The 15,292-nt window shown below is 43.5% G+C and overlaps 1 protein-coding gene across 2 annotated transcripts in view; it reads right to left on the bottom strand.

Moving 5' to 3' along the window:
* The window catches only part of LOC122546273 (ciliary neurotrophic factor-like), a 69,905-nt gene extending 56,699 nt beyond the window's left edge, over positions 1 to 13,206 (bottom strand). For both annotated transcript variants that reach the window (XR_015753901.1, XM_087981551.1), the window contains exon 1: positions 12,076 to 13,206. Coding sequence is in view for 1 of the 2 variants with exons in the window: in XM_087981551.1 (XP_087837677.1) it covers positions 12,076 to 12,213 (138 nt within the window). In the remaining variant the exon portion in view is untranslated. The remainder of the gene's footprint in view (positions 1 to 12,075) is intronic.
* Positions 13,207 to 15,292: the final 2,086 nt, after the last annotated feature.

The following is a 15,292-nucleotide window of genomic DNA, read 5'->3' as shown; positions in this document are numbered from 1 at the left end:
GTTTAAGTTTATTCCCACACTCACTGTCAATATTACACAGGGGAGTTTAAGGGTATTCCCACACTCACTGTCAATATTACACAGGGCAGATTAAGTGTATTCCCACACTCACTGTCAATATTACACAGGGGAGTTTAAGTGTGTTCCAACACTCACTGTCAATTTTACACAGGGAAGTTTAAGTGTATTCCCACACTCACTGTCAATATTACACAAGGGAGTTTAAGTGTATTCCCACAATCACTGTCAATTTTACACAGGGAAGTTTAAGTGTATTCCCACACTCACTGTCAATATTACACAGGGGAGTTTAAGTGTATTCCCACAATCACTGTCAATTTTACACAGGGGAGTTTAAGTGTATTCCCACACTCACTGTCAATATTACACAGGGAGGTTTAAGTGTATTCCCACACTCACTGTCAATTTTACACAGGGAAGTTTAAGTATATTCCCACACTCACTGTCAATATTACACAGGGGAGTTTAAGTGTATTCCCACACTCACTGTCAATATTACACTGGGGAGTTTAAGTATATTCCCACACTCACTGTCTATATAACACAGGGGAGTTTACTTATATATTCCCACACTCACTGTCAATATTACACAGGGGAGTTTAAGTGTATTCCCAAACTCGCTGTCAATATCACACAGGGGAGTTTAAGTATATTCCCACACTCACTGTCAATATCACACAGGGGAGTTTAAGCCTATTCCCACACTCACTGTCAATATTACACAGGGGAGTTTAAGTGTATTCCCACACTCACTGTCAATATTACACAGGGGAGTTTAAGTGTATTCCCACACTCACTGTCAATATCACACAGGGGAGTTTAAGTATATTCCCGCACTCACTGTCAATATTTCACAGGGGAGTTTAAGTGTATGCCCACACTCACTGTCAATATTACACAAGGGAGTTTAAGTGTGTTCCAACACTCACTGTCAATTTTACACAGGGGAGTTTAAGTGTATTCCCACACTCACTGTCAATATTACACAGGAAAGTTTAAGTGTATTCCCACACTCACTGTCAATATTACACAGGGGAGTTTAAGTATATTCCCACACTCACTGTCAATATTACACAGGAAAGTTTAAGTGTATTCCCACACTCACTGTCAATTTTACACAGGGAAGTTTAAGTATATTCCCACACTCACTGTCAATATTACACAGGAAAGTTTAAGTGTATTCCCACACTCACTGTCAATATTACACAGGGGAGTTTAAGTATATTCCCACACTCACTGTCAATATTACACAGGAAAGTTTAAGTGTATTCCCACACTCACTGTCAATTTTACACAGGGAAGTTTAAGTATATTCCCACACTCACTGTCAATATTACACAGGGGAGTTTAAGTGTATTCCCACACTCACTGTCAATATTACACTGGGGAGTTTAAGTATATTCCCACACTCACTGTCTATATAACACAGGGGAGTTTAAGTATATTCCCACACTCACTGTCAATATTACACAGGGGAGTTTAAGTGTATTCCCACACTCACTGTCAATATTACACAAGGGAGTTTAAGTATATTCCCACACTCACTGTCAATATTACACAGGGGAGTTTAAGTGTATTCCCAAACTCGCTGTCAATATCACACAGGGGAGTTTAAGTATATTCCCACACTCACTGTCAATATCACACAGGGGAGTTTAAGCCTATTCCCACACTCACTGTCAATATTACACAGGGGAGTTTAAGTGTATTCCCACACTCACTGTCAATATTACACAGGGGAGTTTAAGTGTATTCCCACACTCACTGTCAATATCACACAGGGGAGTTTAAGTATATTCCCACACTCACTGTCAATATTTCACAGGGGAGTTTAAGTGTATGCCCACACTCACTGTCAATATTACACAAGGGAGTTTAAGTGTATTCCCACAATCACTGTCAATTTTACACAGGGAAGTTTAAGTGTATTCCCACACTCACTGTCAATATTACACAGGGGAGTTTAAGTGTACTCCCACAATCACTGTCAATTTTACACAGGGAAGTTTAAGTGTATTCCTACACTCACTGTCAATATTACACAGGGAAGTTTAAGTGTATTCCCACACTCACTGTCAATTTTACACAGGGAAGTTTAAGTATATTCCCACACTCACTGTCAATATTACACAGGGGAGTTTAAGTGTATTCCCAAACTCGCTGTCAATATTACACAGGGGAGTTTAAGTATATTCCCACACTCACTGTCAATATCACACAGGGGATTTTAAGCCTATTCCCACACTCACTGTCAATATTACACAGGGGAGTTTAAGTGTATTCCCACACTCACTGTCAATATTACACAGGGGAGTTTAAGTGTATTCCCACACTCACTGTCAATATCACACAGGGGAGTTTAAGTATATTCCCGCACTCACTGTCAATATTACACAGGGGAGTTTAAGTATATTCCCGCACTCACTGTCAATATCACACAGGGGAGTTTAAGTGTATTCCCACACTCACTGTCAATATTACACAGGGGAGTTTAAGTATATTCCCACACTCACTGTCAATATTACACAGGGGAGTTCAAGTGTATTCCCACACTCACTGTCAATATTACACAGGGGAGTTTAAGTCTATTCCCACACTCACTGTCTATATTACACAGGGGAGTTTAAGTGTATTCCCACACTCACTGTCAATATTACACAGGGGAGTTGAAGTATATTCCCGCACTCACTGTCAATATTACACAGGGGTGTTTAAGTATATTCCCACAGTCACTGTCAATATTACACAGGGGAGTTTAAGTATATTCCCACACTCACTGTCAATATTACACATGGGAGTTTAAGTGTATTCCCACACTCACTGTCAATATTACACAGGGGAGTTTAAGTATATTCCCGCACTCACTGTCAATATCACACAGGGGAGTTTAAGTGTATTCCCACACTCACTGTCATTATTACACAGGGGAGTTTAAGTGTATTCCCACACTCACTGTCAATATTACACAGGGGAGTTTAAGTGTATTCCCACACTCACTGTCAATATTACACAGGGGAGTTTAAGTATATTCCCACACTCACTGTCAATATTACACAGGGGAGTTTAAGTGTATTCCTACACTCACTGTCAATATTACACAGGGGAGTTTAAGTGTATTCCCACACTCACTGTCAATATTAAACAGGGGAGTTTACGTGTATTCCCACACTCACTGTCAATATTACACAGGGGAGTTTAAGTGTATTCCCACACTCACTGTCAATATCACACAGGGGAGTTTAAGTGTATTCCCACACTCACTGTCAATATTAAGCAGGGGAGTTTAAGTGTATTCCCACACTCACTGTCAATATTAAACAGGGGAGTTTAAGTGTATTCCCACACTCACTGTCAATATTAAGCAGGGGAGTTTAAGTGTATTCCCACACTCACTGTCAATATTACACAGGGGAGTTTAAGTGTATTCCCACACTCACTGTCAATATTACACAGGGGAGTTTAAGTGTATTCCCGCACTCACTGTCAATATTACACAGGGGAGTTTAAGTGTATTCCCACACTCACTGTCAATATTTCACAGGGGAGTTTAAGTGTATTCCCACACTCACTGTCAATATTAAACAGGGGAGTTTAAGTGTATTCCCACACTCACTGTCAATATTACACAGGGGAGTTTAAGTGTATTCCCACACTCACTGTCAATATCACACAGGGGAGTTTAAGTATATTCCCGCACTCACTGTCAATATTACACAGGGGAGTTTAAGTACATTCCCACACTCACTGTCAATATTACACAGGGGAGTTTAAGTACATTCCCACACTCACTGTCAATATTACACTGGGGAGTTTAAGTGTATTCCTACACTCACTGTCAATATTACACAGGGGAGTTTAAGTGTATTCCCACACTCACTGTCAATATCACACAGGGGAGTTTAAGTACATTCCCACACTCACTGTCAATATTACACAGGGGAGTTTAAGTATATTCCCACACTCACTGTCAATATTACACAGGGGAGTTGAAGTATATTCCCGCACTCACTGTCAATATTACACAGGGGAGTTTAAGTATATTCCCGCACTCACTGTCAATATCACACAGGGGGGTTTAAGTGTTTTCCCACACTCACTGTCAATATTACACAGGGGAGTTTAAGTGTTTTCCCACACTCACTGTCAATATTCCACAGGGGAGTTTAAGTGTATTCCCACACTCACTGTCAATATTACACAGGGGAGTTTAAGTGTATTCCCACACTCACTGTCAATATTACACAGGGGAGTGGAAGTACATTCCCACACCCACTGTCAATATTACACAGGGGAGTTTAAGTGTATTCCCACACTCACTGTCACTATTACACAGGGGAGTTTAAGTGTATTCCCACACTCACTGTCAATATTACACAGGGGAGTGGAAGTACAATCCCACACTCACTGTCAATATTACACAGGGGAGTTTAAGTGTATTCCCACACTCACTGTCACTATTACACAGGGGAGTTTAAGTACATTCCCACACTCACTGTCAATATTACACAGGGGAGTTTAAGTGTATTCCCACACTCACTGTCAATATTACACAGGGGAGTTGAAGTATATTCCCGCACTCACTGTCAATATCACACAGGGGAGTTTAAGTGTATTCCCACACTCACTGTCAATATTTAACAGGGGAGTTTAAGTATATTCCCGCATTCACTGTCAATTTCACACAGGGGAGTTTAAGTGTATTCCCACACTCACTGTCAATATTACACAGGGGAGTTTAAGTATATTCCCACACTCACTGTCAATATTACACAGGGGAGTTTAAGTACATTCCCACACTCACTGTCAATATTACACAGGGGAGTTTAAGTATATTCCCACACTCACTGTCAATATTACACAGGGGAGTTTAAGTGTATTCCCACACTCACTGTCAATATTAAACAGGGGAGTTTACGTGTATTCCCACACTCACTGTCAATATTACACAGGGGAGTTTAAGTGTATTCCCACACTCACTGTCAATATTAAACAGGGGAGTTTAAGTGTATTCCCACACTCACTGTCAATATTAAGCAGGGGAGTTTAAGTGTATTCCCACACTCACTGTCAATATTACACAGGGGAGTTTAAGTGTATTCCCACACTCACTGTCAATATTACACAGGGGAGTTTAAGTGTATTCCCGCACTCACTGTCAATATTACACAGGGGAGTTTAAGTGTATTCCCACACTCACTGTCAATATTACACAGGGGAGTTTAAGTGTATTTCCACACTCACTGTCAATATTACACAGGGGAGTTTAAGTGTATTCCCACACTCACTGTCAATATTTCACAGGGGAGTTTAAGTGTATTCCCACACTCACTGTCAATATTAAACAGGGGAGTTTAAGTGTATTCCCACACTCACTGTCAATATTACACAGGGGAGTTTAAGTGTATTCCCACACTCACTGTCAATATCACACAGGGGAGTTTAAGTATATTCCCGCACTCACTGTCAATATTACACAGGGGAGTTTAAGTACATTCCCACACTCACTGTCAATATTACACAGGGGAGTTTAAGTACATTCCCACACTCACTGTCAATATTACACTGGGGAGTTTAAGTGTATTCCTACACTCACTGTCAATATTACACAGGGGAGTTTAAGTGTATTCCCACACTCACTGTCAATATCACACAGGGGAGTTTAAGTACATTCCCACACTCACTGTCAATATTACACAGGGGAGTTTAAGTATATTCCCACACTCACTGTCAATATTACACAGGGGAGTTGAAGTATATTCCCGCACTCACTGTCAATATTACACAGGGGAGTTTAAGTATATTCCCGCACTCACTGTCAATATCACACAGGGGGGTTTAAGTGTTTTCCCACACTCACTGTCAATATTACACAGGGGAGTTTAAGTGTTTTCCCACACTCACTGTCAATATTACACAGGGGAGTTTAAGTGTATTCCCACACTCACTGTCAATATTACACAGGGGAGTTTAAGTGTATTCCCACACTCACTGTCAATATTACACAGGGGAGTGGAAGTACATTCCCACACCCACTGTCAATATTACACAGGGGAGTTTAAGTGTATTCCCACACTCACTGTCACTATTACACAGGGGAGTTTAAGTGTATTCCCACACTCACTGTCAATATTACACAGGGGAGTGGAAGTACAATCCCACACTCACTGTCAATATTACACAGGGGAGTTTAAGTGTATTCCCACACTCACTGTCACTATTACACAGGGGAGTTTAAGTACATTCCCACACTCACTGTCAATATTACACAGGGGAGTTTAAGTGTATTCCCACACTCACTGTCAATATTACACAGGGGAGTTGAAGTATATTCCCGCACTCACTGTCAATATCACACAGGGGAGTTTAAGTGTATTCCCACACTCACTGTCAATATTACACAGGGGAGTTTAAGTGTATTCCCACACTCACTGTCAATATCACACAGGGGAGTTTAAGTGTATTCCCACACTCACTGTCAATATTACACAGGGAGTTTAAGTGTATTCCCACACTCACTGTCAATATTACACAGGGGAGTTTAAGTGTATTCCCACACTCACTGTCAATATTACACAGGGGGGTTTAAGTGTATTCCCACACTCACTGTCAATATTACACAGGGGAGTTGAAGTATATTCCCACACTCACTGTCAATATTACACAGGGGAGTTGAAGTATATTCCCGCACTCACTGTCAATATCACACAGGGGAGTTTAAGTATATTCCCACACTCACTGTCAATATTACACAGGGGAGTTTAAGTATATTCCCACACTCACTGTCAATATCACACAGGGGAGTTTAAGTATATTCCCACACTCACTGTCAATATTACACAGGGGAGTTTAAGTGTATTCCCACACTCACTGTCAATATCACACAGGGGAGTTTAAGTGTATTCCCACACTCACTGTCAATATTACACAGGGGAGTTTAAGTATATTCCCGCACTTATTGTCAATATTACACAGGGGAGTTTAAGTATATTCCCACACTCACTGTCAATATCACACAGGGGAGTTTAAGTACATTCCCACACTCACTGTCAATATTACACAGGGGAGTTTAAGTATATTCCCACACTCACTGTCAATATTACACAGTGGAGTTGAAGTGTATTCCCACACTCACTGTCAATATTACACAGGGGAGTTTAAGTATATTCCCACACTCACTGTCAATATCACACAGGGGAGTTTAAGTGTATTCCCACACTCACTGTCAATATTACACAGGGGAGTTTAAGTGTATTCCCACACTCACTGTCAATATTACACAGGGGAGTGGAAGTACATTCCCACACTCACTGTCAATATTACACAGGGGAGTTTAAGTGTATTCCCACACTCACTGTCACTATTACACAGGGGAGTTTAAGTGTATTCCCACACTCACTGTCAATATTACACAGGGGAGTGGAAGTACATTCCCACACTCACTGTCAATATTACACAGGGGAGTTTAAGTGTATTCCCACACTCACTGTCACTATTACACAGGGGAGTTTAAGTACATTCCCACACTCACTGTCAATATTACACAGGGGAGTTTAAGTGTATTCCCACACTCACTGTCAATATTACACAGGGGAGTTGAAGTATATTCCCGCACTCACTGTCAATATCACACAGGGGAGTTTAAGTGTATTCCCACACTCACTGTCAATATTTAACAGGGGAGTTTAAGTATATTCCCGCACTCACTGTCAATTTCACACAGGGGAGTTTAAGTGTATTCCCACACTCACTGTCAATATTACACAGGGGAGTTTAAGTATATTCCCACACTCACTGTCAATATTACACAGGGGAGTTTAAGTACATTCCCACACTCACTGTCAATATTACACAGGGGAGTTTAAGTATATTCCCACACTCACTGTCAATATTACACAGGGGAGTTGAAGTATATTCCCGCACTCACTGTCAATATTACACAGGGGAGTTTAAGTATATTCCCGCACTCACTGTCAATATCACACAGGGGAGTTTAAGTGTATTCCCACACTCACTGTCAATATTACACAGGGGAGTTGAAGTATATTCCCGCACTCACTGTCAATATTACACAGGGGAGTTTAAGTGTATTCCCACACTCACTGTCAATATTACACAGGGGAGTTTAAGTATATTCCCGCACTCACTGTCAATATCACACAGGGGAGTTTAAGTGTTTTCCCACACTCACTGTCAATATTACACAGGGGAGTTTAAGTACATTCCCACACTCACTGTCAATATTACACAGGGGAGTTTAAGTATATTCCCGCACTCACTGTCAATATCACACAGGGGAGTTTAAGTGTTTTCCCACACTCACTGTCAATATTACACAGGGGAGTTTAAGTACATTCCCACACTCACTGTCAATATTACACAGGGGAGTTTAAGTATATTCCCGCACTCACTGTCAATATTACACAGGGGAGTTTAAGTGTATTCCCACACTCACTGTCAATATTACACAGGGGAGTTTAAGTACATTCCCACACTCACTGTCAATATTACACAGGGGAGTTTAAGTATATTCCCGCACTCACTGTCAATATTACACAGGGGAGTTTAAGTGTATTCCCACACTCACTGTCAATATCACACAGGGGAGTTTATGTATATTCCCACACTCACTGTCTATATTACACAGGGGAGTTGAAGTATATTCCCGCACTCACTGTCAATATCACACAGGGGAGTTTAAGTGTATTCCCACACTCACTGTCAATATTACACAGGGGGGTTTAAGTATATTCCCGCACTCACTGTCAATATTACACAGGGGAGTTTAAGTGTATTCCCACACTCACTGTCAATATTACACAGGGGAGTTTAAGTATATTCCCACACTCACTGTCAATATTACACAGGGGAGTGGAAGTATATTCCCGCACTCACTGTCAATATTACACAGGGGAGTTTAAGTATATTCCCGCACTCACTGTCAATATTACACAGGGGAGTTTAAGTGTATTCCCACACTCACTGTCAATATTACACAGGGGAGTTTAAGTATATTCCCACACTCACTGTCAATATTACACAGGGGAGTGGAAGTATATTCCCACACTCACTGTCAATATTACACAGGGGAGTTTTAGTGTATTCCCACACTCACTGTCAATATTACACAGGGGAGTTTAAGTATATTCCCACACTCACTGTCAATATTACACAGGGGAGTTTAAGTATATTCCCACACTCACTGTCAATATTACACAGGGGAGTTTAAGTGTTTTCCCACACTCACTGTCAATATTACACAGGGGAGTTTAAGTATATTCCCACACTCACTGTCAATATTACACAGGGGAGTTTAAGTGTATTCCCACACTCACTGTCACTATTACACGGGGGAGTTTAAGTGTTTTCCCACACTCACTGTCACTATTACACAGGGGAGTTTAAGTATATTCCCACACTCACTGTCAATATTACACAGGGGAGTTTAAGTGTTTTCCCACACTCACTGTCACTATTACACGGGGGAGTTTAAGTGTTTTCCCACACTCACTGTCACTATTACACAGGGGAGTTTAAGTATATTCCCACACTCACTGTCAATATTACACAGGGGAGATTAAGTGTATTCCCACACTCACTGTCAATATTACACAGGGGAGTTTAAGTATATTCCCACACTCACTGTCAATATTTCACAGGGGAGTTTAAGTGTATTCCCACACTCACTGTCAATATTACACAGGGGAGTTTAAGTATATTCCCGCACTCACTGTCAATATCACACAGGGGAGTTTAAGTGTTTTCCCACACTCACTGTCAATATTACACAGGGGAGTTTAAGTACATTCCCACACTCACTGTCAATATTACACAGGGGAGTTTAAGTATATTCCCGCACTCACTGTCAATATTACACAGGGGAGTTTAAGTGTATTCCCACACTCACTGTCAATATTACACAGGGGAGTTTAAGTACATTCCCACACTCACTGTCAATATTACACAGGGGAGTTTAAGTATATTCCCGCACTCACTGTCAATATTACACAGGGGAGTTTAAGTGTATTCCCACACTCACTGTCAATATCACACAGGGGAGTTTATGTATATTCCCACACTCACTGTCAATATTACACAGGGGAGTTGAAGTATATTCCCGCACTCACTGTCAATATCACACAGGGGAGTTTATGTGTATTCCCACACTCACTGTCAATATTACACAGGGGAGTTTAAGTATATTCCCACACTCACTGTCAATATTACACAGGGGAGTGGAAGTATATTCCCGCACTCACTGTCAATATTACACAGGGGAGTTTAAGTATATTCCCACACTCACTGTCAATATCACACAGGGGAGTTTAAGTGTATTCCCACACTCACTGTCAATATTACACAGGGGAGTTTAAGTGTATTCCCACACTCACTGTCAATATTACACAGGGGAGTTTAAGTGTTTTCCCACACTCACTGTCACTGTTACACAGGGGAGTTTAAGTGTTTTCCCACACTCACTGTCACTATTACACAGGGGAGTTTAAGTATATTCCCACACTCACTGTCAATATTACACAGGGGAGTTTAAGTGTATTCCCACACTCACTGTCAATATTACACAGGGGAGTTTAAGTATATTCCCACACTCACTGTCAATATTACACAGGGGAGTTTAAGTATATTCCCACACTCACTGTCAATATTACACAGGGGAGTTTAAGTGTTTTCCCACACTCACTGTCAATATTACACAGGGGAGTTTAAGTATATTCCCACACTCACTGTCAATATTACACAGGGGAGTTTAAGTGTATTCCCACACTCACTGTCACTATTACACGGGGGAGTTTAAGTGTTTTCCCACACTCACTGTCACTATTACACAGGGGAGTTTAAGTATATTCCCACACTCACTGTCAATATTACACAGGGGAGTTTAAGTGTTTTCCCACACTCACTGTCACTATTACACAGGGGAGTTTAAGTGTTTTCCCACACTCACTGTCACTATTACACAGGGGAGTTTAAGTATATTCCCACACTCACTGTCAATATTACACAGGGGAGTTTAAGTGTATTCCCACACTCACTGTCAATATTACACAGGGGAGTTTAAGTATATTCCCACACTCACTGTCAATATTTCACAGGGGAGTTTAAGTGTATTCCCACACTCACTGTCACTATTACACAGGGGAGTTTAAGTATATTCCCACACTCACTGTCAATATTACACAGGGGAGTTTAAGTATATTCCCACACTCACTGTCAATATTACACAGGGGAGTTTAAGTATATTCCCACACTCACTGTCAATATTACACAGGGGAGTTTAAGTATATTCCCACACTCACTGTCAATATTACACAGGGGAGTTTAAGTGTTTTCCCACACTCACTGTCACTATTACACAGGGGAGTTTAAGTGTTTTCCCACACTCACTGTCACTATTACACAGGGGAGTTTAAATATATTCCCACACTCACTGTCAATATTACACAGGGGAGTTTAAGTGTATTCCCACACTCACTGTCAATATTACACAGGGGAGTTTAAGTATATTCCCACACTCACTGTCAATATTTCACAGGGGAGTTTAAGTGTATTCCCACACTCACTGTCAATATTACACAGGGGAGTTTAAGTATATTCCCACACTCACTGTCAATATTACACAGGGGAGTTTAAGTATATTCCCACACTCACTGTCAATATTACACAGGGGAGTTTAAGTATATTCCCACACTCACTGTCAATATTACACAGGGGAGTTTAAGTGTTTTCCCACACTCACTGTCACTATTACACAGGGGAGTTTAAGTGTTTTCCCACACTCACTGTCACTATTACACAGGGGAGTTTAAGTATATTCCCACACTCACTGTCAATATTACACAGGGGAGTTTAAGTGTATTCCCACACTCACTGTCAATATTACACAGGGGAGTTTAAGTATATTCCCACACTCACTGTCAATATTACACAGAGGTTGAAATAACATTCCCAAATCGGAATGAAAGTTGATGACCTTGTTCCCGGCACTGCTGGTGAGAACTTGAGGGTGAGAGCTCGGGGAATAAGGCTGTGAATACTCACGTATAACCTGAGTGTGTACTCGGCCTTGGGGCGAAGATTCTTGGCCAGCTGAATGCATTTCGTTAAATCTTCGCTCAGCATGTTCCTGCGAACCCGGGCTGTCCCCAGCAACGGCCGTGCTCCCATTGCCATTGCCATTGTCTGGCTCCTCTCTCAGAAGCGTTTTGCTGATATCCCCTGGGGTGGGGAGAGCTGGAAATCTTTGTGTGTGTGTGTGGCTGTGTACCTATGTGTGTGTCTCTTTCTTGTATGGTGTAACTGTGTGTGTATCTGTGTGTGTGTGTTTCTCTGTGTGCTGTAACTGTGTGTAGGTCTCTGTGTATGTTTCTCTGTGTGCTGTAACTGTGTGTAGGTCTCTGTGTATGTTTCTCTGTGTGCTGTAACTGTGTGTAGGTCTCTGTGTATGTTTCTCTGTGTGCTGTAACTGTGTGTAGGTCTCTGCGTATGTTTCTCTGTGTGCTGTAACTGTGTGTGGGTATCTGTGTGTGTTTCTCTGTGTGCTGTAACTGTGTGTAGGTCTCTGCGTATGTTTCTCTGTGTGCTGTAACTGTGTGTGGGTATCTGTGTGTGTTTCTCTGTGTGCTGTAACTGTGTGTGGGTATCTGCGTGTGTTTCTCTGTCTGCTGTAACTGTGTGTGGGTATCTGTGTGTTTCTCTGTGTGCTGTAACTGTGTGTGGGTATCTGCGTGTGTTTCTCTGTGTGCTGTAACTGTGTGTGGGTATCTGCGTGTGTTTCTCTGTGTGCTGTAACTGTGTGTGGGTATCTGTGTGTGTTTCTCTGTATGCTGTAACTGTGTGTGGGTATCTGTGTGTGTTTCTCTGTATGCTCTAACTGTGTGTGTGTCTGTGGGGACCTATGTGCCTGTATGTGTGTGTCTGCGTCTCTCTGTCTACCTGTGCGTCTGTGTGTTTTCTAACTGTGTCTGTCTCTGTATGTGTGTCTGTGTGTGTTGTAATTGTGTGTGTGTGTTTGTCCAGCCGAGCTGTCTGTCTGTGTGTGTGTGGGTGTGTGTGTGAGCCCTGTCTCTGTTTATAAGTGCAGGGAGGTTGAACAAGTGATTGCTTTTGGAAAGTTTGCATGCGAGAAACTTAGTGAATGAAAGTGGGAAGCGACCCTTTCACTTTTCACCAGCCACAGGACACATTCTTGCGCTGATGCTTTGAATTCCATTAATTCCCACCCCCACCGATGATATCATCCAGCCATCTGCAAATCCCGGAGCACGGAGCCCAGAAAGCTGGATTGGTTTCCCACTCAACCCGGAGAAAGATCCAAATGGTTTTCACACCCCACACACGCTGCAGGCTCTGACCAACACTGTTACTAACCTTCCAGCTCGCAACACTTCCAACCCGGGGGGGGGGGGGGATAGAAATCTCCACTCAGCATCCAGTCCCAACTGACCCGCCGCTGACAATCACAGCATTCCCCCCCACCCCACAGCATGGCAGAGTCCATTCGGCCCGTCGAATCCACACGTACTCCTCCGAAGGGCATCCCACCCGGACCCAACCCCTGACCCCAGCAATTTCCCATGGCCAACCCCACCCTAACCTGCACATCCCTGGGCTCTATGGGACAATTTCCCATGGCCAATCCACCCTAACCTGCACATCCCTGGGACACTATGGGACAATTTCCCATGGCCAACCCACCCTAACCTGCACATCCCTGGGACACTATGGGACAATTTCCCATGGTCAACCCCACCCTAACCTGCACATCCCTGGGCACTATGGGACAATTTCCCATGGCCAATCCACCCTAACCTGCACATCCCTGGGCACTATGGGACAATGTCCCCACGGCCAGTCCACCCTAACCTGCACATCCCTGGGACACTATGGGACAATTTCCCACGGCCAATCCACCCTAACCTGCACATCCCTGGGCACTATGGGACAATTTCCCAAGGCCAATCCACCCTAACCTGCACATCCCTGGGCACTATGGGACAATTTCCCATGGCCAACCCCATCCTAACCTGCACATCCCTGGGCACTATGGGACAATTTCCCATGGCCTAACCACCCTAACCTGCACATCCCTGGGCACTATGGGACAATTTCCCATGGCCAATCCACCCTAACCTGCACATCCCTGGGCACTATGGGACAATTTCCCATGGCCTAACCACCCTAACCTACACATCCCTGGGCACTATGGGACAATTTCCCATGGCCAACCCCACCCTAACCTGCACATCCCTGGGCACTGTGGGACAATTTCCCATGGCCAATCCACCCTAACCTGCACATCCCTGGGCACTATGGGACAATTTCCCATGGCCAACCCCACCCTAACCTGCACATCCCTGGGCACTATGGGACAATTTCCCATGGCCAACCCCACCCTAACCTGCACATCCCTGGACACTATGGGACAATTTCCCATGGCCAACCCCACCCTAACCTGCACATCCCTGGGCACTATGGGACAATTTCCCATGGCCAATCCCACCCTAACCGGTACATCCCTGGGCACTATGGGACAATTTCCCACGGCCAATCCCACCCTAACCTGCACATCCCTGGGCACTATGGGACAATTTCCCATGGCCACTCCGGCCTAACCTGCACATCCCTGGGCACTATGGGACAATTTCCCATGGCCAATCCACCCTAACCTGCACATCCCTGGACAGTATGGGACAATTTCCCATGGCCAACCCCACCCTAACCTGCACATCCCTGGGCACTATGGGACAATTTCCCATGGCCAATCCATCCTAACCTGCACAACACTGGACACTATGGGACAATGTCCCATGGCCAATCCACCCTAACCTGCACATCCCTGGGCACTATGGGACAATTTCCCACGGCCAATCCCACCCTAACCTGCACATCCCTGGGCACTATGGGACAATTTCCCATGGCTAATCCACCCTAACCTGCACATCCCTGGGCACTATGGGACAATTTCCCATGGCCAATCCACCCTAACCTGCACATCCCTGGACACTATGGGACAATTTCCCATGGCCAATCCACTCTAACCTGCACATCCCTGGGCACTATGGGACAATTTCCCATGGCCAATCCCACCCTAACCTGCATATCTTTGGACTAGGGGAGGAAACCTGTGCACCCGGATGAAACCCACACATCCATGGGGGGAGAATTTGCAAACTCCGCACAGACAGTTGCCCTAGGGTGGGATTGAATGTGGGACCCTGGCTAACCACTGAGTCACCGTGCCCCCCCACTTTGCGTG

This window comes from Chiloscyllium plagiosum, unplaced genomic scaffold (genome assembly GCF_037043375.1).
Source record: "Chiloscyllium plagiosum isolate Xiang-an unplaced genomic scaffold, Cpla_swu_hap1 HiC_scaffold_40, whole genome shotgun sequence".
Taxonomy (NCBI): domain Eukaryota; kingdom Metazoa; phylum Chordata; class Chondrichthyes; order Orectolobiformes; family Hemiscylliidae; genus Chiloscyllium; species Chiloscyllium plagiosum.
This window is presented reverse-complemented; position numbering and strand designations above follow the sequence as displayed.